The sequence below is a fragment of the Lissotriton helveticus genome, chromosome 12 (assembly GCF_964261635.1).
Source record: "Lissotriton helveticus chromosome 12, aLisHel1.1, whole genome shotgun sequence".
In the NCBI taxonomy this organism is placed as follows: Eukaryota; Metazoa; Chordata; class Amphibia; order Caudata; family Salamandridae; genus Lissotriton; species Lissotriton helveticus.
This window is the reverse complement of record NC_136073.1, coordinates 313,271,955-313,296,925: the sequence shown is the minus strand read 5'-3', so window position 1 is coordinate 313,296,925 and position 24,971 is coordinate 313,271,955. Positions and strand designations below refer to the sequence as shown.

Here is a 24,971-nt window from a genome sequence, read left to right as displayed (position 1 = left end):
TCTTAAATAGCGATTTTTGCATTTGGGATGATGAATACCAAATGCAAAAATCGCACTCGCAAAGGGCCAGATTCTCAGAATCTGGCCCTTTTGCGAGCGCTTTTAGCTACATGAATCAGGCTGTAAGATCTTACAAAGAGTATCTTCTGCTTGCCGCCCAAGGTGTATCTGGGTGGCGTGCAGGCGCTCTAAGTTTGTTAGTTCTGTGTTGAGTTGATTAGTTAGACTATCAAGTTCTTTCTTACGTTTGGCGACATAGGATATAGTTTCCCCCCTTAAAGCCGCTTTATAACAGTCCCAAACAACTAGCCTAGATGCACTGTATTGATTATAATCAAAAAATTATTTTGTCCAGATTTTAATGTATTCAATATATTCTTGATTTGCAAGAAGTTTGCGGTCAAATGACCATTGAAAGTACGGCTTTTTATAGCTGGGAATATCGAAAACAACAAATAGGGCATTATGGTCTGATATTGTCTTGGGGGCTTTAGTTATCACAGCATCCAGGGCAATATTAGCTGTTGACATTATATAGTCAATACGTACATATTTGTTGTGCGGATAGGAGAAATATGTATAGCCAGGGTCATTGTTGTTTTTTAGACTCCAGATATCGTTTAGATTGTGACTAATCATAAATTGCCGTATTGCCCTGTGTACTTTGGGTTTACGCCCGGTATATGTCTGTTGTATTTGTCTACCGTGGGCGTGTCCCATAAAAATATTAAAGTCGCCACAGACAACCAGAGGCCCTGTCCAAGATGAGAGTTCAAGTTCTAGGTCATAAAATAGGGCTGGATCGTCCAGATTTGAACCATAAATTGAGCAGATGGTAGTGCCAAGATTAAGTTGTACTATAGCCCACCTACCATGGGGGTCAGCTAATTTCCGCAAAGGTTTCCCAAAAAAGTTCTTGCAAGAATAGTGACACCTCTGGTCTTAGAGGTCTGTGTTGTGGTTTCTAGAATGTTGAACCCAGGTATTTTTAGTATCTCAATTTCTCCTATCGGTATATGGGTCTCCTGCAGGCAGAGGATGTCACAAGAAGCTTGATGGAGCATCTGAAGAGAGATGTGACACACTGGGAATTGCTTCCATTAACATTGTTGTGAAAGGCAGCGCTGTTCAAAATGATGGCGCTACCCAGATTCCTGTATGCTCTGGAAAACACGCCATTCCCTGTACCTCTGAAATACTTTAAACAAATTGTGACACAAGTGTCCACGCTACTATGGGGCAACAAGCCGGCACGTATAGCGCAGGTGAAGCTGAACCGGGGATGGTACGACGGTGGGGTGGCACTCCCTAATATCCAGTTGTATTATTGGGTTGTATTATTGGGCAGCACAACTAAAAGTCATTAATCAGCAGATACATGCTTCACAGGCTGACCCGGCATACAGGGCGGACAGGTTTCTGCTGGGAACAGGAAATATGCTATCTGCACTTTATAATAAAGGACATGTCTCAAAGCTAATAGGACCCACGAAACACACGGTCACACTATGGCATACAGCACAGACATGGTTGGGATGGCAGGGAGTCTTTACAAAGCTTACTCCGCTCTGGGATACTAAACGACTTGGACGACTTAGAAACAGCAAGGGCTTTGAACAATGGGACACCATAGGCATCTCCACAGTGGGCGACTGTGATCACGTTTGAACAGCTTTGGCAACAGTATGAGCTTGCATCGTCTGAAGTTTTCCGTTACACGCAGATTCGACATGCACTGTTTGCAGCTCTGCCACAAGGTATGGAGGTGCCTGAGGCCTCCCCACAGGAGGATAGATTGTTAACGGACTACATGCAAAAGCGAGCCACATCGTTCACTTATCGTAAATTAATCAATAATCTACCAGACCATACAATTTCTCTAAGAGATAAATGGATGCGTGAAGTAGGAGACCTAGATGAAATGGAGTGGCAGGAGGCATTGGCCTCACCGAAAGAGGTTGGTATACCCTCACGGCTAGGACTAGTACAGCTCAAAATACTACACCGCACATATCACACTAGATGCATTCTATACAAGATGGGCAGAACACAGCATCCATACTGTCTTAGAGGGTGTGGGGAAGAAGGACCTTCTACCACACAGTGTGGCACTGCCCGAAGATAGCTGATTACTGGAAAAAGATAATGAGAACAGTGTCACAGACGGAGGGGGCATCACTAGTTCCAGAACCGCGGAGGTGCCTGCTAAATGTATGGGAGCATCAGGCGCAAACATGGGCCACAATGGGGATAATGGTGGCTAAACGAAATATAGTGCAGAAATGGGGGGCGGCAGAGTTGCTATCATTGGCAGCATGGTGTACAGACATGGACATGTCCATGATGGCCGAAAGGACGGTATTTATCAATCGAGGATGCCCCCAGAAATGGAGCAAGGTATGGGGAGCGTGGAATAGGTTCCGGGGGGATATATGTGAGCCACCGCCAGACCGTGATGAGGAGAGTTCAGAGGGGGAGCAATAATATATGTGTCAGGACAAACCTAAATGGACTGCCTGGTGAATTGATTGTAATCAGACGGATATGTAAAGACATCAAACGTAGTTTGTTACTATGGAAATGTATGCTAACTGTAAAAAGTGAATATGTACAACCTGAAAAAAATTATAATAATAATATAGCGCTTAAAATCACCGACTGTGGTTATCTGATCACACTGGACAGGGGCAAAGTCACAAATTCAAGTCCACCACGATGGAGTGTGGGATGGATACAGAGGCCAGGTTTGTCCCACTGAGAATTGTAGTACCTTATGTCCTTGATGCAAGGCTTTGCATTGCGCTGTGTCGGTTCCAATGAGGGGCTGCAAGGACTTTGATACAAAGTCCTGTGTGGAGTTGCATCACGCTGCATCGGTTCAGATTCGGCTGATGATCAGAAGCTCTTATGGGAGGTCCAGCACTGAGTTGTGTAGACTGCAGTTGGAATAGTAATTCACACTATTCCTAAGTCTAGCGCCCTCCAGCGCAAGTGATTACTTCGACTTGTGTTGTCAAAACCGCAATGTAACATACCGTGTTGTGATGGTACGCGTTGTGTCATCAGACATCCGCTTTAAGGACTTACCTTAGGGGTGACCTATAAGTAATAAAAAGGAAGGTTTAGGCCTGACAAATTTTTTTGCCAGGTTCAATTGGCAGTTTAAAAATGCCCTACAGGCTGCTGTGGCAGACCTAAGACTTGTTACTTTAGGAGGTGGCACAATGAGTGCTGCAGGCCCACTAGCTGCATTTTATTTACAGGCCCTGGGTATACCCATTTACAAGGGACTTGCAAATACATTTAAAGTGCCATGTAGGTGCAGGCAAATTGTGCCATATTTTAGGGTGAAACAACGACCCCTTAACAAAAAATGAAATACAGTCATTCTGGATATAAAAATCACTTCCATAAACAGGTTCAATGATCAAAGTTTTCAATTTTATCACTACAATTCGAACAATAATTTGAATAACCACAGCCGAAAAGACGCTCTCCATCAGAGGAGCTATTTTTTACACATTGCTCTCATGCTAGATTTGTTTAATCAGTGTAATTCATCTCCGTACAGGCATTGATTCCCACTTGGGGTTAACTCTTGCATTGTATTAAAAATGTGTATTAATAGAAGCAGCACTAGTAAGGGTTTTTAGAATTATTCCTATACTAGCCTCTTACACCAAAATATACGTTATACTCACTCAATTACTTTATTTTAGAAATTGTTTATATCGTTATATGGGTGTATATTTGAATTTCTACCAAATCCGCCGCAATCTTGGGATACAACAGTGCACTACTGTTGTAGGTATATCTACCCTTATATTTTTCAATTCTTCACACATTCAGGGGACTGGAATCACACTCTTACCAGTCACCTTTACGCTATGGATTATTGATCGGTGTGTTACTAATAATCATTTGTTGCCAGGTCACAAGCTAGAATGTTGCCCTTGTCTCACGATTCATGCATGATTGTTTTTTGGTCCTTTGCTTCCACTTCTACCAGATAAATTTTTGCAGTACACATCTCTCTAGGTGCATGGCCCTAATATACATATCTTAAAAATAAAAATGATTTGTTCATTCTATTAATTCTCATTTCCATTCCTTCCTTTTCCGTACTGGTTTATTTTAGATGCTTCATTTTCACATGATACTCCATGAACAGGCACTAATTGTGTTGAAAAAGCCTGTTGTTTGCTTAATTATGAACAGGCACTAATTGTGTTGAAAAAGCTTGTTTGCTTACTTACGGATTGTTGAAAAAGCAGGTGCTTCATGTAATATACCAATTGATACCATGCTAGGAAACTGATCCTCAGTCCTGATGATGATCGGGACCGAAACAATGTCCAAATACACTCTGACCCGTCACACTATGGTTTGTAGTATTTTTGTTTTGGGTGCAGTAGTGTTTTGCTTTTAATAAGAAGTGACCCAAAGGTGTTATATTAATGTTGATCACTGTGTGCTTGCCTATTTATGTCTATATGTTTTTTGTTGTGAGTTTTTAACACCTGGTTTATTTTTATTTTTTTGGGTCATTGTTTGTTTCTGTGTATTATTTTTTTGCTCTCTTGATCTTTGATTTTTGAAATTATTCCAGCTGGAGTAATGCACATTTTTGTTCAAATTGTAGTAATAAAATTGAAAACTGTGATCTTTGAATCTATTTATGGAACTGATTTTTGTATCCAGACCGACTGTATTTCATTTTTTGTTAATGGGCCGTCGTCTCTGGAATTACTCAAGTACACTTGGTCCCTTACGATCTTTGGTCTTCCCTTGTGTACATATACTATATTTTAGGGTGAGAGCACAAGTGCTTCAGCACTGGTTAGCAGTCCTAAAGCCAACAACAACTAATTTAGCAAAGCAGGAGAGGTACAGGCAAAATGTTTGGATGTGACCCTTCACAGAGGGGCAGCTCCAACAAGAATGTACATCACAGTCCTTTTTTTGAGCCCTACGTTTTCCAAATTTGTGTATTTCAAACCTTGCTGCTTTTATTCAAAGCTTTGAATTTCTATTGTTAACTTATGCAGATGATACTCAGATATCAGCTCATTTAAGGAAGACTGTCGGAGTATAGCAGACAACTTTTGATCTTGCATGTAAGTGCTAGCCAGATGGATGGCTAGCAATTCCTTGAAGTTAAGTAGCAATAAAACGAATGTGCTAATCTTTGGTGAGCCTCCCTCCATCTCGTCTTATAGTTGGTAGCTATAAGAACTGTGCCATATACTAGCACCCTCAGTATCTGCAAAACATGTAGGTGTGACTTTTGATAGCGCTCTCTCTTTTGCTCCTCAGATGAACAAATTAGGCTTTACATGTTTTCACTATCTACACTTGAAGCATAAAGGTTTATCTTTGCTTCCCATGGAAAACAGTAATACAGGCAGTGGTGCTATCCTGCCTGCATTACTGTACCTCACTTAATCTTGGACTAATAAATAAGCTTCGGAACAGAGTTTACCTTATACAGAATAGCACAGCCAAGCTTTTGTTAGGCGTTTAAGCAAATTGTTCCATTTCTCACCATAATCTATACTTACTCACAATAAAGAACTGACTTGTTTTTAATGTATTGTGTGTTGTTCATAAGACTTTATCTGCCTATGCCTTTACTACCATCAGGCCTTGAATTGTGCTTGACTGCGAAAATTGCACTATACGTTCTGCTTGGTACTCATCCCAAGAGTGAAAAGATCTTGAGTCCGAGGCCGCTCATTGCATGTTACTGCAGAGAGCTAGAATAATCTACCACCTAGAATCAGACTAGAATCTAACCACATTCCATTTCACAAACAAAGTTGTGGCTATTTTGCTGAGCTTCTGAAATAAACTACACTAGTTTACTCTTCCCTACCCTAATGTTGGCTTAATTGTTACTTTAATTATGGGGACTCTCTAGTTTAGTGGTTGTCACACTTTAAAGATCGTATCATTCATTCATTCATTTACACATTCACAGGTTGTCAAAGAATCGGCTGCCTAAGGAATAATAATTAGGTAGGTGATATTCTTAGACCCCTCCATCCCCTCCAACCCGCAGAATGATGTGATAAGTTTTTTCTTTTTAGAGTTTTATATATTGCGTGAACTAGACATCAGGTATCAGAGTGCTTTACATGAGCACCAGTTTCGTTACAGAGGAACACATTCATTTTTTGTTAGGCACAGGGAGATTAAGTGATTTGCCCAGAATCACAGGATGATGAGCTTCGTTGCTGAGACTCGAACCCGATTCCCCAGGTCCGAGGTCGACCGCTCTAGCCAAAAGGCTACATCCTCTTTCCAAGGTTGAGACTAGACTAACTAACAGAGAGAACTTTGCTTCTGCAGGGACAAGGACATTCTGTGGAAGGAGTTAGTGCACAAGGGAGTGCTTGAAGGTCTGGAAATAGAAGGGCAGGACTGAAGCTGAAGACTGGAACAGGTTGTAACAGACTGGGATAAAGACTCTGGACCTGAAGTGGGTAATGTCTGTAAAGGCAAAACCAGGCAGACAAGACATATACTGTACAACAAAAAACAGGAAGGGAATCCAAAGTTACAATGCAGAAGAACAATAGATAAATCATCCAAAATTATACTTTGCTTGCTCTTTTTGAAGTGGTGTCTCTCTAGGAGGGAAAATATCTTCAAAAAGGGCAAGGAGAAGCCTCACTCTCACAGAGTCTTGGAAGGCACCCAACATCACTTAAAGAAGAAGAGGCTCAGAGTCTCACCAACACCCGCGGAAACAATAATAAAGATCTTTACACAAAGACAAGAGAGAACATAAGTGAATGGTGGAGGAAACAATGAATACAGTAACTTGGCTCAGGGAAACAAAGGAAAAGGGCTGGCCTAGAAGTATGCAGATCAAGGCATACTGATGTAGAGGATGAAGTATTCCACACATATGCAAGGACAGGTGCATAACTAAGCACACAGAGCTCGGAACGCTGTAAACCAAGACAAATAATTCTGCAAGAAACAAGAGCAGGGCTGGAAGTATGCAGATATCACTAGAAACATTAGCATACAATAGGGACAGGAAAGATGTATCTACGAGGAACAGAAACAGATAAGCCAAAGAACCAAACAGGAAATGCAAAACAAATAATGAAGAAAAACAATACACCCAGAGTCAAGGGGAAAGTCTAAAATCAGAGCAAACAAATACAGCATGTGTACGAAGGGAGCCTCAACGATAAAGACTGTTGTGAGCGGTTGCACACTGAGCTCATGGGGCCAAAAATGCTGGTAGCTCAGGGGAGGAGCAGCGATGGTGAAAGTCAGGTGTGAGTCATCAACCTGGTGCAGAGAATCAACAAATCATTAATGAAGGGTAGAGTGTACATAAACAGCAATAACAAGGAGGGAAACAGGAAAGCCAGAAACAGAGTGAAGATTGGACCTGAGAGTGAGCTTAATTGAGGGAACAAGCCTTAATGAGTCAGTATATTTGTAGTAGCCAGGAACAGTGATACTAAGGAAAACTTCACCTATTGTACATGAGCGGGTAAGGTTCGGCAACAAAATGAACTACATGTACCATAAGGCCCCAGGAGGATAATTTGGAAACCAGGGCTGGAGTACACTGTGAAGCAAGGTGTGCAATGTGCTGGAGAATGTTCTGACATGGTCAGGTTAAAAGCAGTATACCTCAGTGCCTCTTTGAGTAACCTCAACTAGACGGATGACAGAATCTTTACATGGTGCATGCAGGTGTTGCCTAGGTCACTGTCTGTTTCCCGGCAATGTCACCTTCCCCTTTGAAAATAATTAACCAAACCAACGGGGCTGAGTAACTGATCAATGGTGTTCGATTTTAAAGGAGGTTTTCATATCACAAATAAATGTGGAGACACGTTTCGTGCCACTTCTAATTGAGATTCAGATGGGGTCACATAAGTACTTTGGTACTTTGTGAGTTGGAAAGTAATTTTTGTACATTTTGAAACACACAATAGTTGTATGTATACATTGTGCACATAGTGCCTATTAGACATGTTTTGCAGTACAAATTAAGCGGCCAAACAAGGTCTAAACAATACACTGGTTCCTTCTTCTAACAATAAGTTGCATTACTTATTACACAACAATGTATTGTTTTAGTATGTTGCATGCTAATTAAAGTATCTCTAGCTGAACAGGTTTAATCTTCATAATTAACACCCATAATCCTGTATTTACATAAAATCAGCCTAAAGTAATCATTCTTGTAACATAATATAGTGCTTAGTATACAACCTAATATATTCACTTACTCTAGCTAGCAGTAATGTTACTGTTACTGTAAACCTAAATGCACACAATCCAAATAAAGGAAATACAAATGTTTATGCTTTCACTGATTCGTAAACAAACATTTCAAACAGAACTTCAAAGAAAATCCAACCAAACAAATACATTAGAATAAAGAAATTAAAGAAAATAAGAGTATGTTTGTTTTAAATGTAATCTTAAACAACACCATGCTGCACTTTGCAAAAACTGAAGAAATAGAATTACTAACCCCAAAGCAACTCCACATTTAAAAAACTGAAAAATACTCCTCAACAACAATGCAGCCCTCAAACAAGGAAAAGAGCATCGAAAACACAGGATAGCATAAAAACTAGAAATTTGTACACAAGCTTCAAAATAGGGAGAGGCATTTCAACACAAGAAATTCACAAATTAAGGAATTATTTGAAAACCTTTTTAAGAAAAAATCCTAACTAATTCCATGAAAGATGTAAAAGGATCCATATCTTCAGTATGATGTATAAGAAAAACAAATTAGTAATAATTTAAAACATTGTTCATTCAGCATGTACTTTAAGACATTCCATTACAAATAGTAACACAATCCAATGCCTTAGAGTTTAGATAACCACACCAAATAAATAAAAACATTAAATGAGAATAACCTTACATTATCAGTTAGAAAATGGAACTCAGTGACAATACGGAATTATGGGCCAGACAAACTAACCTCCTCGTTGCAAAAATTGGGCTCAAATTTCACATTGACATTTTGTAACCAGTATTTTATAGTGTAAACCAACCTATGTAGTAATAGGTGAATTCTCAAATCAAGGAATGATGAGCCAGATTTACAAAGCATTTTTGCGATCAGAAATGGCTCGATTCACAGAATCGAGTCTTTGCGACCGCAAAAATGCTTTTTAAATGTACTAAAGCACAAATTATGTTAGCAATTCGGTATTTGGAAGGGGCATGCTTAGGGCGTCCCTTCCAAATAACAAATCGGTATAGTAAGTATTACTGTTTTGCGACCAGATTCCGGTCGTAAAAAAGTAATACTTTACCACCAGTTTAAAACCGGTGGTAATCCACTTGCAAAAGGAAAGTGGTCCCCTGGGCACCCTTCCTCTTTGAGAATGTTAAAACATATTTTTAAGAGCAGGAAGTGGTCCCAGGGACCACTGTCTACTCTTAAAATAATTAAACAACAAAGTTTCATTTTTTCTTTTTAAACAATCCCATTTTCCTTTACAGAAAATGGACTGCATTTGAAAAAAAAAGTTTGCTTTATTAAAAAGCAATCACAGACATGGTGATCTGCTGACCTCAGCATGCCACCATCCCTGAAATTGTTGCGATTCCTAATGGGTCGCAAATTGCTCCCTACCTCATTAATTTTCAAAAGGTAGGTAGATTTCTGACCCACTAGGAAATTCTACATCTAAGATGTATGTTTTCTTACATCAGGAATTGCAATTCCCGAAATGCAATGCAGTAAGAATCGCAATTAGGAAATCGCAATTTTAGATTATTGTTCATGTGTCCCAATATTTATGTGGGAATTTGTGACCCACTGCAATTGACTACAAAAACAGTGATGGTCGACTTACTAGTGACAACAGGCCACCATCTCTGTGATTGCATTCTAAAATGAAAATCTGTTTTCCTTATAGGAACTGGGGGGTGTTTTAAAAAATTGTTTTCCATTTTGGGAAACTTCTGTGAGAGCAGACAGTGGTCATTTGGATCACTGCCCTCTACTCCGAAGCAGCCACCATGCCTAATAAGTATAACAAGGGAGAGGAGAGAAGAAGTAGATTCGTTCTCCTCCTGCAGATTTATTTAAACAAAAAGAATCTACATAAAGATGTTATTAGAGTGGTCCCTACAATGGTGGGGAGCACACAGTGTTTTTTAAAAAACCCTCACACACCAAAAGGACCCTTGGTATCATGCTTCATCAATGGGGTCTCCGCACCCCTCTACAGGATGTGGCTTGCTGCTAACCGACGACTACGTGGGAGCACTTTTATTATTTACAACACCTCATGCGTGGCGCACACATGAGGTGTTGTACATTAACATACATAATACCTCACAATCACCCTTTTAACAGTACCATCATGGAGGCCCATTAAAGTTTTTCTAGACCTCACGTGCCAGGTGCCTTTTTAACTTCACTTTTTCACCCTTCGAAACCCACCACTCACTTACACACATAAAAAAAACACACGCACCACACATAGCCGAAATAATAAAAGGGGGCGAAGATCCCAATGATGAAGCATGGCACTAAGGGTCCTTTTGGTGTGTGAGGTGTATTTAAAGAACACTGTGTGCTCCCCACCATTGTAGCAGCCACCACGCAGCCACCACGGTTCCCAAAGAGAAAGGGGACCAAAAGAGACCCCTTCCACTTTGCAAATCAGCTACCACCCCAACTTTGGAATGGGGCACTGATCATTGGCTTGAGACTGGAATCCAACTACAAATCATTGTTACATACTATAAACACTCAAAGTGCGCATGGAAAACCATGTATTTGTCCTTTCCAAATTGAGAATCTGTGTTGGTCGGGAGCACAATTTTGCAATTCGGAAAAATCAAAAGAGGCATTTTGTGCTTGCATGCCCTGGGGTTTAGCCCATCACACGGTTTGTGACTACAAAAGGCTTTCAGACATCCTGCCCTATAATTCTGAAATGAAACTCACAACCAAAGCAAAAGTTTGCTTTTCAGTTCTCAATAAAAAAGAGCAGTTCAAGTTCTAAAAAACACTGTTATGCCATTAGAACAGGTGGAAGAAATAGTTAGAAGGGACAAACAACAAGCAGGTGAAGAAGAAAGGCTCCGATTGAAGCACAACAGTATTGCACCAGATATGTAGCTCAATTTGCAAAAACTGGAAAACATTATTTTTACAACTAACACATTTTAGAAAAGCTTTCAGTATTACCAAAATAAAAAAGTACAAATATTATAAACACTGATCAATATATAGTCCGTCTTATAAGAAGAATAAAAGGACGCTCCCTTGCTTAATTAGGCAATGATGCCATACTATGATGAAACACGCATAATAGTGTGTCAGATGTACTATGCCAAAAAACAAGTTCTATATCTGTGAAGATTGAAAAATGCTTTATGTAAAAGAACAAAAAAGATGCGCAAGAAAACAAATAAGTAGAAATAACCACTTATTTAGAGGAAAAGAACAGGAGCAGCAAAATAAAATATCTCACAAAGTACTATACTATTTATCCCAGGAAGTAATATCACTGAAGCAAATTGAAACATTCCAAATAACAATATTTACTTACAGCTTCTTACTTTTCATGAGATATTTGCTTTCCATCCATTACAAGTACAAAAAATAAAATTGCTGAAAAAATGAGCCTTGATTCAAATAACAAGTATTATCAGATGGCTACAGATACGTCAATATAAAGAAAATAAAGTTGAAGAAACTATGAGACAATCTGAAAATATAGTTATTCAAAATAAAAAAAACAGTTCCCATAATATCAAGAAAGCTGTTTAGTAACACATTGTGTACAAAAGTATCATGATACTGATTGCATGCTCTTTTCAAACTATGATTTTGTTACAAATAGACATAAAATACTGATTAAGGAATAAAAGCACTACATCACAATGTTTCTATCTACCCCAGGATTCTGATGATAATACAGAAAGTTTAGGAATGGCAAGTACTTATGATAACGTTTTCACATTAACAAATGGGTCTCCAACAGATTATAACAAACAACACTTACAGTGAACTCAAAAGTGGCACATAGTCTCTTTTTCAAAAATTAAAATAGTGCTGCCTTCTAGAACACCAAATTGTCAACACAACCTTGAAGGCAGTTTGAAAAAGTCAAGTAAGTAAAATATAGTAAACATTTATGATTAGTATACAATAGAAATCCATAAAAAAGTAAAAAAACAACCACTAAATTTGGGGGGGGGGGACATTAGCACCAGATTATGTTCCAGTGATGTTCAAAGTAGTAGGCTTCAATGCAGGCCTTTGCCATTAGCAGCTTTAGAATATCATCCATCTCAAATGTACTCAAAAGACACAAGACTTAAATAAACCATAACTTGCATGTTTCATCAACTGTGCATGTTTGTGTCATGCAGTTGCACACACTTTAAAATATATGACACTCTACAGCAGTATGAAAAAACTGAATTATCAGAAAAATAGGTAAAAGAAGGCAAGCAGCCTGAAAGGAACTTCAATAATGTTTTAGCAAACACTTGAGGAAAAGAAACACTGGTATCAAAAGCAGTATGAAGTTTATTGCATAATTTAGTACCTTGAACTTTTATGTGACATTAATTTGTACAGAATAAGTGTGAAATGAATTACCTGTATTTATATGTTAGGCAAATGCTAATATGTCAGACACTAAAACCAAAATACTCACACAGTTATGCCCCTTAGAACCAGTAAATGTTTACTTTTTATTAAAATAAATATCAAGCCAAGTTGAAGTTTATCTGCACTAAAACAAAATATCCACCACTTGGATAAGTCAAACTTTTTTGTGTAGAGAATGTCAGGCACGAGGAGCACCCCATATTCACAAAATATTATGGTTTAATGATGTACCAAATTTAGAATCTGTTTAATCAACTTAACGTGAATATCAAAAAAAGGTAAAATAATTATTGCCTGAAGAAATACTGCAATTTCAATTACACAGAAAAGCCTCAGGCTACAAGAAGAAGTAAAAAAACAATAATTGATTATGCTCAATGTAAATATGGTTTCCACAGCCAGTGTCAGAAAAGGAACAAATAAACAGTGTAATATCTGCACTAAAACACTGTATCAAAGAAACCTCAACAAAAAGCATGCAATCACAAGGCAAAATCCAAATACATCAGCAATTAAAATTAATTTATCACCAGTTTATAGAACAAACACGATTAAGTACAGTGTGTTACACACAACTGTAACAGCAGGTTATATTCCTTCATACAGCACCATTCTGACCTGAACTCCAAGATTTCTGGGACAAAAAAGTCTAAAGTGTATTCCTCATAATGCTTGCAAAAAGACAATTTGAAGCCTACAATTCAATTGTGAGTCTTACAGGAAGCCCTTTACATGGACATACCATTAATATTTTATGGATAAGTCTCAGTCAGCCTCAACATGAAAAATAGTACTTCAGCATTTAATAGGTATTGCACTATTTAGCAAATGTAGATCAATATTTAAAAAAATAACCTAATTGATAGATTGTACAGAAAACACTCGACTACTTTGGAAAATGCATCAATATGAATTTGCTCAACAATTTACTCTCAAGCCAAATGTGACTCCCCACAGTTGAAAAAAATGAGACATAGCAAGTGGGAGGTAATTATGGCCAATTAGTAGAACTACAAGGGTAATAGACACCATGATGGGGGTTAGTCATCCCACCAGCCCAGAGAGGCCTTTACCTCTGAACCAGATGAAAGACCACCCACAGTATTTAGATACCCCTGCATGCTTGGAGGGCGTTGCTAAAAGCATATCTGCCAAACCGCCCTCCATGTTAATTTCACTCAGTATGCATTCTTTTTTCTTTTTCAAAGACAAACCTCTCAATTGGAGGTGTGTTTCTGCCAACAAAGAAAAACAATGCCCTTGATGCAGTAGGAATTTTATACATGCATGTGGGGGCTAGTGTTAACTTTCTCTGCTATGGTCCTTCATGCCTCACATGGTAAACTCAGATAGAAGAAATATGAATGGGAAGGACAGTCCTAAACTTTGATATTCTTCTAAAGCATGAAAAACAGCATTCATGTGTTGGATGTGTCACGCCATTTGATCGACCACCAGCATACACAATGTAAAACAATGCTTGTTTTGCAACTAATCACAATTTACATTAGTGGATAAGCTGGAATGGATAAAAATCCTCTTATTAAATTATTGATCATTTTGATTAATCCTGTTGTTGCCTCAGTGCTATCTTGTATTGTAACAGCCTTTGCAGGCCTAACCACATTTAACTAAAATGTTTTATTCTTCTCATTAGTGTTACCAGTGAAACATGATAACAGATTGGAATATCAAACAGACAAGAAGTCAACCAGACTTTAACCCCTTAGCTGCTGAGGTTTTTCATCGCTACCCCATCCCTCAGTTCTTATCCCTTTTTTGAAGTTTGGGGCAGTCCAAGCATAGGTCTTTATAACTCTTTTCCTACATGTTTCCAGGTCAACTTTTCATTTTCCCCCTGACATCTTTGGTTCTCTAAATGTATCCAGGCTTTGTAGATTCCCCGGGAGGGTAAATAACCAAAATATTGCAATATTCTGTTTTTTGTTTGAAAAATGGGAAAAAAGTGCTGTGCAAGAAAACATGTGTTTTCCGAAATATGGCATCAACACAATTCTACTGTACTGAGATCACTAACTGTCCAGCTCTCATGAGCAAGATTTGTAGAAAAACAATTTTTACAGTTTTTTCATTTTTGCATTTTTCTTGCAGTTTTAAGCTACTAGACGTTTGTTGTGGAAATAGGTGTAAAACCCATGGGTAAAACCGGAAACCTATACATTTCGGAAAACAGAATCTTGAATTTAGCAAGGAGACATTTGTGTAGATTGCTCAGATTCCCATCCCCTGCAGAGTTGGTAGGCTCAAGCCCTCTTTCAGCAGGCTGGCTGATTTCAGGCCCTTTCTGGTCATGGGTCACAGATTCTTACTCCCAGACAAGACCCTAGGTGATATCCCATTCCCTCCCAGAAGCGGGCTTTCAGGTAGACACAAGCTCTGGTTTCACATCACTCCTCTGAGTACTTTGCAGACAAAGATACTTGGTCAAATGTAACTTAAAACTGGGACCACAAGTGGGTCAGAGCCTGCCATTTATAGGAACAGCAGAGAGGGTATCACATTCTCTGTACTTTCATAACCGGTTTGGAGTGGTTCTTCTTTCATGTGTCTTCTCCAGGTTGTTCTTCAGACACAACCTTTGAGTATAGTGGTGCTCCTTTTCAGCAAGGCAGTCTCCAACCAAGGGTGCCAACAACAAGGAGGTGAGAGCTCTCTGCACTGGTTATCAACTGCTATGCTGAACAGTGATCAAGAAGGAGACAAAACAAAGGCATCACCTAGAGGACTCTTCTCACCCAGAGGATCAGAAACTGTAGTCCCACATTTCACCGCAACCATCTAACAAATGGCTATACTAAAGACAAACTAATCAGCAGCCCCTCTCGGCCAAATAAACTAACTGAACTGTATCCTCTTTCCCCAATTCACTGTCTACTTCTCCTCCCTTCAGCTTCTGCAAAGACAGCAATGCACTTCCATTGTCTGAAAAAAAAACAATCTCAGCCACATCTTGTGCACAGTAATATGCCAAGGGCTTCTTACATCTCTAATTCACTCTGTCAGTTATCACATTTCATCTGGTCAAACTCCCGGTAGGGGGCCCTCTCCCCCTACTCATAGGATGTTCCTATCTTGGTTAAGGTCATTATGTGCCAAGTGTGGTTCCATTTCTCTTCAATCTTTGATCTCTGAAAGCTTCCTATGTGCTGAGGCTGGTCACTCATATCCCCACACACTTCAAACTAACATGGTTTCCATCTATCACATTAGGAAGTACCATACCTCTTTTTCTTTGGATTCATCCTCACTGCTGAAGTCAATACTGTCAAACAGCTCCTCAAGACTGTCAGTGTTTTGCATTGAAGGAGTAGTTGACTCTGGACGCCACGCCTGCAGATAGAAAAGTAAATGCTTCTCACTGTGTGTACCTGCCCTGCAATACGCTTGCACAGATCCATATAAAACCCACAAACTAATTTCTTGCTTTAGAAGTGTCTGCTTCAGGGAGAAAAGCACAGTGTGTGAAGGTGCCAATAAGCACAGTTAAATAAAATGCTGGTTTTGCACTAGGCCGTGTATACAAGTGCAAAACATGCAGCATATGTAAAACAAGTGCAATGTAAATGAAAGCAAGGAAGGGGCAAACAAAGGAGTGGTGATGAAGCAAGGTTTCGTAAATAAGCAACTTGCTCAGATATAATCCTCTCATATAACCTCGTGATAAATTATGAATAATGTTTGTAATACTAATTTTACACAACATTTTTACACTTATTTGAAAAGGGGGAAGCTTGCCTATGTGTTTTACTAACAAGTAACCCGAGTGCAACTAAAGATGGCTGCTAATGCGGGAAAATGCATTGAGCATGTGTTAACTGCATGACGTCTTAACTCTTGGAGGGAAAGCTTTGCTTCTGAGTAATGACAGTTAAAATGGCCGCTCAAGAATTCACATGCTAAGCATCTGCTCTGCTGAAACTAAATTGCGTTATATACTAAGTGCTAATGCATAAATAGTCTTTATAATTAAATGTGATTGGAGTAGAGATGAGTGCTATACAGTGAAATCATTTTATTTGAATCTAACATGTTGTCTTTTTTACTTATCTGTTAGTTCATATTTGGGCCTTAAAGGGAGCTAAGGGCTGACAGTCATGTAACACCCATCCGCATGCGAGGTAGGGACAACTCCGGAGTCATGAGCTCAAATCTTGGAACCCGCGCAAGGACACCCTTTCCACATGTCCTGGGAATAAGCTGAAAATCCTGAAGACTCAATGGACAACTGTACAAACTGTATACATTGTTGATAATGCATTATGAACATGGGTGGGAAATAAAGCTTGGGAGAAACAAATTATTGGGCGGGAACATAAAACAATGGTCTTAAGAAAAGTATTAAACTTAGCATGGTGTGATGATCATCCCCTCGACTTATCCAATCAGAATTAGGAGTTTCATAAGGTTTAAACATTTAGGGGTGGAACATGCACTAAAAAGGTATCATTGGAGTAGTTAGTTAGATTAGTTAGCTGAATTGCTGCCAGAACGCTGAGAGATAGAGATGCTGTCCGATTGCTGATCGAAAATACCTGAAGAAGTAGACTTAGAATTTTCAAACAAATAGAATTAGAAAGGAGATCGCAGAAGATTTCAGGAGGTAATAGACTTAGAAATAAGAGCGCGGAAGAATCGAGGGGGAAATTAGTATCAGAGAGAGGTGAGGTGCAGGCCTCAAATCTAGAAGAGGCTACCTGTCCTGTCCTATTCCTGTCCTGAATTTTCTAAGGGGTCCACACTCTTGGCCAGAGGGGTCCAATCTTGCACCATCCTAGGTAAATATAACTCTGTGTATTGTGTCAATGTGCCTTTTCTCTCTATCCTCTCTTCCAGAGGTACTTGTCTTTGAAATGTATAATTTATTTAGATAAATCGATTCTTACCTCTTCGGATTGATGGAGTTAACACTGTAATTTGTTTTTGATTTACTAAAGAAAAAGTCATATAAAACCTTTAAATCTTATACGAGTCTGTGGTTATTATTGAACAGAACAGGTAAACGCTGCAATGTCATAATTACCAAACATATTCAACTAATAGATCCAATTGTAAAGAAAAGGGCTTAGTATTAAATAGGCTCAAGGCTGAGAGGTAAACGGACATATAGATTTAGCCCTAAAATTGATCCCCAGCAGGGTTTCATCGACCAGATTGTGAGTGTGTGTGATTTATGGGCCCAAATGAATATTTAGTGATAATTGTCCACAGGTTGGTGTCCCGCTGGATCAGTTTGCTGGTAGCAGAAGTATGGTTATTATTGATTAATTGGTGATTATTGGTTATAGATTTATAGAATTAAGATAGAGTTACAGATGTATGTTTTAACAAACCTGTTTCTATATTGTTTTATGTTGTCTGGAAATTTCCAGGAAGTATATAGCGGGTGATGAATGGAAATCACACTGCAGTGAGGTTACTTGTCGGTTCTAGAAATTAAGTTGTGAATAAGTTAGAGTAATTGTTAGCAAGGAGTTCATTGGAGCCATTTTGGTGTTATATCACCTAGAAAGGGTAACACTGGAAGAGTAACAGGCTCTACTAAGCTTGAATGAAGGGTAAACGGAAAAGTTTTACTCGCAGTGTATGGGGGTAAGTGGAAAGGTTTCACTTGTAGTGAAATAATCTTTGGTTTATGAAGATCGACAGAGTAGGGAATGTTTTATGTTGTTATTAATGAAAAAATGTTGGGCGAAAAACGTAAAAGAAAATACGTTTTGTATTACCTTGTAAAGGGAGGGTCAGCTGCTGGAGCTTAGCTGACGTTACAGAGTGCCGCACTGGGATTGGTTGAAGCAGTGGGAGGTGACAAAGACAGGGAATTGTAAAGGAGGGGTCAGTTGTCGCATTGACCTCATCAGGTGCCGCGCTGGGATTGGTCGAAACAGCGGGCGTGGGATTTATGGAGGATTGTAAAGGAGGTGTCAGTTGTGAGGAGTGAATACTGACATCACATTAGAGCCACACTAGTATTGGTTAACCGAATTCTACAAACTAGAGCTTGATTGGATTAAAGAATAAAAGCTGCAATAAGATTGGAGAACCCTGAGTCTAAACAAAAGATTAATTGGTTAATAAATTAGAAGCAGTAATAATAATAGACAGTGGAGTTTATATGTGGAAATAACATTCAACTTTAATAGGGAATCGCCCAAATAGAAGATATTTAAGTTTTGCTAGACAAGAATACATAAGAGGATATAATCGTAAAATGTACGGAGAGAAAAAAAACATTTTGTTTATGCAAATAATTCAAAAAAGATAAAGCCATAAAAACTAGAGAGGGGATTCTTATCCCACCGACAAAAACTCCTGCCTCATTTATGATGATGGAAATAAATTATCATACCTGTGTATGGTTAGAACATTGGATTGAATATACAAAAGGTGACAGAATATTAGCTTTCCCAGAAAATGGTATATTTAATGGGAGAATTCTTCAGACAAAAATGACTGAGTTAGAGCCCAGACCGAGATTAACTCAGTATGAAGCTTTGGAAGAATGGGAAATGGAGGCTTTTGATCAAGACAGATCGAGAAGAACTAGGGGTTATAGACGGTTCTATCCTAAAGGAATGAGTGATACACGTGAAAATCAGATAAAACAATGGAGACAAGCAATGGTTACAGAAAGACTGTATCCTGTATTAATGTCAGAGGAGCAGTCCGGAGGCAAGTGTTCAAGGAAGACTAAAAATATAACAGGTTGTGGAGAATCAGAAGATGTGGTTATGGTAGATATTTAAAAAAATAATCCTCCACCATATCAGGAAGAACCCAATAGAAATATACAGAGTGCTCCTGCCTTAGAGTTCACATTAGTTCCCCAAATTTTGCATGATTAATTAAATGAAAGAATATAACAGGAAAAAGAAAGAGAAGCGATAAATAGAAACAAAGATGATCTAATTCAGAAAATAAACCCATTGAGTGTACACCCTAAAGCATTAACCATACCAGTGACTATAGGTCCTGTTGTCCGACTATATGAGGATAAAAGAAGCTGTACAAACCTACCAGTTATAGACACTCCTGTAATAGAACCAAGGAAAGAGAAGATAATAATTGAGGATCAAGCTAGTGAATGCAAATCAGTAATATCACTGATGGATCTACCAATAAGAGAACAGATAAATGAAACCCCAAGAAGAGTTATACCTAGCTGTTCAAAAGAAATACGAATGGAAACCTCCACAGGAACTAAAAATGCTACAATTGTGCCACCAGAAGAATTAGAAAGATGGGCACAGGGAATGGACAAAGCAGTTCTACAACCAAAGATTTTGGACATTTATAAATTAAATGTAGAATTAGAAGAAATGATAGCTGGAAATGTGAGTATAGACAGACTAAATAAGTACTGTGAAGAAGAGTTATTAATCATATGTAGAAGTATAACCAGAAATGTAAAAATATTTCATGAGAAATTAACAGAGCTTGCTTCAGAGATGGGAATTGAAATATGGAAATCCAAAGTACTGCAGAAACCTTACCGAGAAGAATTTACTGACAAAGATTTAGAAAATATGAATGTGTCAGGAAGGAAATTACAGATTAAAGAACTAATGACAATTTTACAAAATTGGGGAGAATTAGACAGGGAGAAAACAAGGTGGACTAAGAAAAAGGAGGAAGCTCAGGCAATCAAAACTACATCAGAATATTTATTAAGAGAACCTAAATAGACAGAAAGAATATGTCCCATGAGAGATGTACCAGGAGGAGGATATGTACATGTTCCATGGACTAGGCAAGATATTCTATCCTTTACAAATGATTTCCCAAAATGAAGAGAGAAACCAGTTGAATGGTACAGACAGGTTGAAAGGTTTGTGAAAGTTTCTAAAGTTTTATTGAAAGATTTGGATGGTCTGTTTGAAAAATTGGTACCTGCTGATTTCTGGACAGAATGTAAAATCACATTTGAAAGGCCTAGTGATGAATACCCAAGAGATGAGAAAACAGGTGCACCTTCAGAAGAAGTAATAAAGAAATATAACCAGGTGATTACTTTATTGAAAGAGAAAATTCCCCCACATGAGACAGATTGAATAAAAATAGACAGAACTACACAAGAAATAAATTAGACTGTACATGTTTACTATGAGCGTCTGTTACAGGTATTCAAGCAGTATAGTGGTTTCAAGAATATTGGTGACAAAGGTATGAGCATTTTTTATATCGATTTGTATCGGGATTAAGACCAGAGATTTGTCAGATGATCCAAACACACATGTTGTGTTGGCAAGGGAAACCCATAGATGAAGTCTTAAAGTTTGCAAAATACTGTGGAGATGAGATAGATAATAGATGAAAATATTTTAAGAAAAGGTAATGTGGGCACAAGTAAAATTGGGAGAACAGAAAGAGCTCAAATTAAATAATCAGAATAATAAACAAAATAGAGGATCAGGACAGAATAAAAATAATGGGGGGAAACCAAGAGGGAAAATGAATAGAGAGGAAGCAAAGAAAACGTTTCCTTGTCATGGGTGCAGAAAATTGGGGCATTGGAAAAACAAGTGTAAAAATATTCAAACTAATAATGGCCCAAATCAAAATTTAAATCCACAGACGCAGAATGAGGTGATATTGAGTGAATCACAACTGGTTGTAAATCCGCAGAGTCAGTTACCACCTGCCTCTATGCAAAATTTTGTGAACAGAGCTAAGTACAGTGTGGACGCCGGATTTCAAGGAGAAAGTGGTAAGCTAAATTCAATAACTTCACAATTTATTTTACAGTACAGTAGTTCATCGGAGGATGAATTATGACGGTGCCTGAGGAGGGGGAAGAGGACATCCTTACTGGTAGATCAGTCAGGTCCATATATTGATCGAAAAGTAGAAGGAAAAGATATTACCTTTTTATTGGACCCTGGTGCTACCCATTCTACTGTGAGCACAGCAGACATCCCAAACCCACCCCCTCAGGTGAAGACATCCAAGTAGTTAGAGTTTCTAATAGACAGATTACAACTTCAGTCACAGACCCTATGGAGGTGTGCATTGGTAACTTTTAAGAAATGCACAAATTTGTGGTCTGTGACTCCAGTCCTGTAAATTTTTTAGGCAGAGATTTACTATGCAAGACGAACTGTACAATCTATTGGACACCGGATGGTGTGACAATTCAGACCCCTGAGGAAGATAGTATTTAAGAATGAATGCTAGCAAAACAGGGTATGGTGGTAGATGAAATGTATTCAGTGATAGCAAAGGATGACCTACCTCATGAATTAAAGCTGACAGTAAACCCAGAAGTGTGGGATTTCACTGGAAAAGAAGTAGGGTTGATGGCAGGTGTAGACCCAGTAAAAGTGACCGTAAAAGAAGGTGCTATTTTTCCAAATACTAGACAGTATAAAATGAGCCCAGAAATTAAATCAGGTGTCATAGCAGAAATAGAATGAATGATTCAATAAGGCATTTTAAAAGAAATAATGAGCAGTCCGAGAGGGCACCAAGCAAGATGGCCGCACTTGTGTGAGGCTCTTGCATTTCGGGCTATCATCCGGCTGATATCCTTGTCATCTTGGGCGACAGGTGCTCTGAAAGCACCGAATCGGCTGACGGAATTGAGCTGCGCTACCATGCAGGCAAAGCCGACGACATGTCAGCCCATTAAGTCTTATAATCCAGGTCCTGGCTTCCTCGACCATGCTGCATAAAATGGCGGTTGCGCAGGTCGCATGAGCTGTACCAAGCAGATTTGGAGCGACTTACCAGACCTGGCCACCTGTGTTTGTTGTGCTGCTGGGATCGCTTGGACGGAACAGCCAGCTGGGCCCCGCAGGAAGGACTGAGGGCACTGCTCCCTCTTCTGCCCCAACGCCTGGTTGGCGCTTCGGCGTGTGGATCGCCGTCCGGATCCCCACGGGGCGGGCGTCTGACTGCCCTGCCAACCAAAGGAGAGACAAGCGGAGCGGAGGAGAGGAGGTGAGTGCTTCGCAGGCACCGGGACTGACTGACCCCCTGAGCGGCGGATTCCAGGAGAACTGACATCTGCATTCTGGGGCCCAGCCATACAACCCTTCCCACGCAGCATACGCTGAAGTGTGTGCCCGACACCCATTACAGCAGCTTGTGCAGGATACATACATTCTAGCTGTCTGTATCAGTACAATTAGGGTGAAAGTAGCTTGACCATAACAAATTAGTTCTGGTTGGAACCAATTAGGAGTGCTGCTAATTGAACGTGAGCATTTAACAGTGGTACTTCAGCCAACGATACTAGGGAATAGGAGAAGAATCTCCCTTTAAATCGTGAGGAGAAGGATAACTCTTTCCTAGGGGCGCCTGAGGAACACACAGAGAGGAAGGCGAGCGGCCCAAGAGATCCCCCCTCCTGGACCGGCGGCACCGACTGTGGCTTGTATCACCGTCCCATACACTCTTTGCCGCCCATATGGGCTCTCCGCAGTAGCTCCCTAGCCTGGCCCCTTTGGGAAGAACCTACTCCCCCCTGGGGTTGGCGGAATGAACAGCTACTGGCAGGATGGAGGAATATATTGAGCGCCTTCTCGCCGGTCCTGGTGATGGAACGGGCACACCATTTACTGGCGGCTCGCCCGGTCCCGGGCACCACACCCCGCCCGATAATTGCTAGGATACTCAATTACCGGGACCGGGATACGGCCCTCTGCCTATAAAGGAAACACAGACAGCTCCGCTTTGTAGGAATGGACATTTCGATATATCCCGACTTCACGATGGCTGTTCAGGAGCAGAGAAGCAAATTTCTCCCCATGAAGAAGAAACTACAGCAACTCAATCTACCCTACGCAATGTTATTCCCTGCCTGTCTCAAGGTAAAGCATCAAGGGAAACTCCATTTCTTCAACTCCACACAACTCGCGCAGGATTTCATCAAGACTTTACCGAAGCCGGCCACAAGCCGTTCCTCTCCACCCCACTGTCCAGCCAATGGGGGAGACACTTCAGATATTAAATGAACGGAAGTAGAAAAGATTTGTATGACAAACTAAGCCCTTCGGAACTGTACCAGGCACTGAACACATTGGAGACTTACTGAACGCAGGGGTGAGGCGTACATGGTTGGGAGGGTGCGGAATACCCCCGCGACTGTGTGTGCTAGCCACTGGTGCTCCGCGATGAGAACTGACTCCGCCCGCTGCGATCTCGAGGCCTTGACAAACATATACTAGAATCCATCCTCACCCCACACCATCGGCCGGTAAAATGCTAACTGCTATACCCTGTCTCTGTACTGTATCGCTAGTGAATTATGTCAAGCCTGATAACTACACCAAATAACCGAATGATAAGAACCTATACATACTAGCCCAAACTCCCTCGCTATAGCGAGGAAGGCTTTGGTCACCAGGTGAACCCTCACTACTGTTGTTGCTCTATTGTAAGTTATGTTATTACCTAGGCCGATATCCCCTTTGGGGATGCGGCGCTAAGGGGAAGGGGGGAGGGGGGAGGGACGAGGACCACGGCAGGATTGGGCTGCTGATGTGGGAGGGATAGGGGGTTTCTCACATACCTGTTTCAGAGGCATTAGACCTCCTAACACGCCGCACGCTACTGTTCAGCTAATCCAACTGGATGCCCAGGTATTGATGCCAACTCGATTCATATTCTCTGTAAGGAATGCGCAACATAAGCCACCACCATGACTGATCGTACCATACATACTGATTTCTCACTTGGAACGAGCAGGGCCTGGGGGAACCCCGTAAACGCCGACACGTATTATCTTACTTAGACCGCCATGATATACATTGTGTGATGCTGCAGGAGACACACTTCAACGCTACCACCTCCCCCAAGTTCGCCTCTCGGTGGGCTAGCTACACATGTTGTTCCTCATTTTCATCATATGCTGCTTGGGGCACGTGTATCCTTGTAAATAATCCCTACCATACACACCCATAGGTTCCACTACAGATAAACATGGTCGCTACACTATCCTTTGGGGTAGACTAGCCGCTCAATTCTTACGTTTGTATCTTGCGACGGGCCTAATATTGATGACCCAGAGTTCTTCCGGGTATCTGAGGCAAGATCCTAGAAATTGGATCTACGCTCCTAATTTTGGGGGGGAGATTTTAATGTTACAGTTAATCCCGCACTGACCGCTCACACCCACAGCTGCATCACTACTCCGACTAACAATCCACCTTGAAAATGATTATGGCTGAACACGAGTTGATAGACGCCTGGAGCCATATGCATCCATTGCGGCAAGAGGGCACCTGCTACACCATGACCCGTTCTTCATGGTCCAGAATTGACGCATGGCTCATCACTAGAGGCCTTATCCCCTGGTTGACACATGCTTCCCATC

At 40.2% G+C, this 24,971-nt stretch overlaps 1 protein-coding gene across 5 annotated transcripts in view; it reads right to left on the bottom strand.

The window, feature by feature from the left end:
- LOC144798733 (uncharacterized) overlaps positions 1 to 24,971 on the bottom strand; it is a 784,842-nt gene that overhangs the window by 630,350 nt on the left and 129,521 nt on the right. For 4 of the 5 annotated variants that reach the window (XM_078669743.1, XM_078669744.1, XM_078669747.1 and 1 more), the window contains exon 3: positions 15,881 to 15,988. The exons of the other annotated variant lie outside the window; for it this stretch is intronic. In XM_078669743.1, the coding sequence (XP_078525869.1) occupies positions 15,881 to 15,988 (108 nt within the window). The remainder of the gene's footprint in view (positions 1 to 15,880; positions 15,989 to 24,971) is intronic. 5 annotated transcript variants of the gene reach the window in all.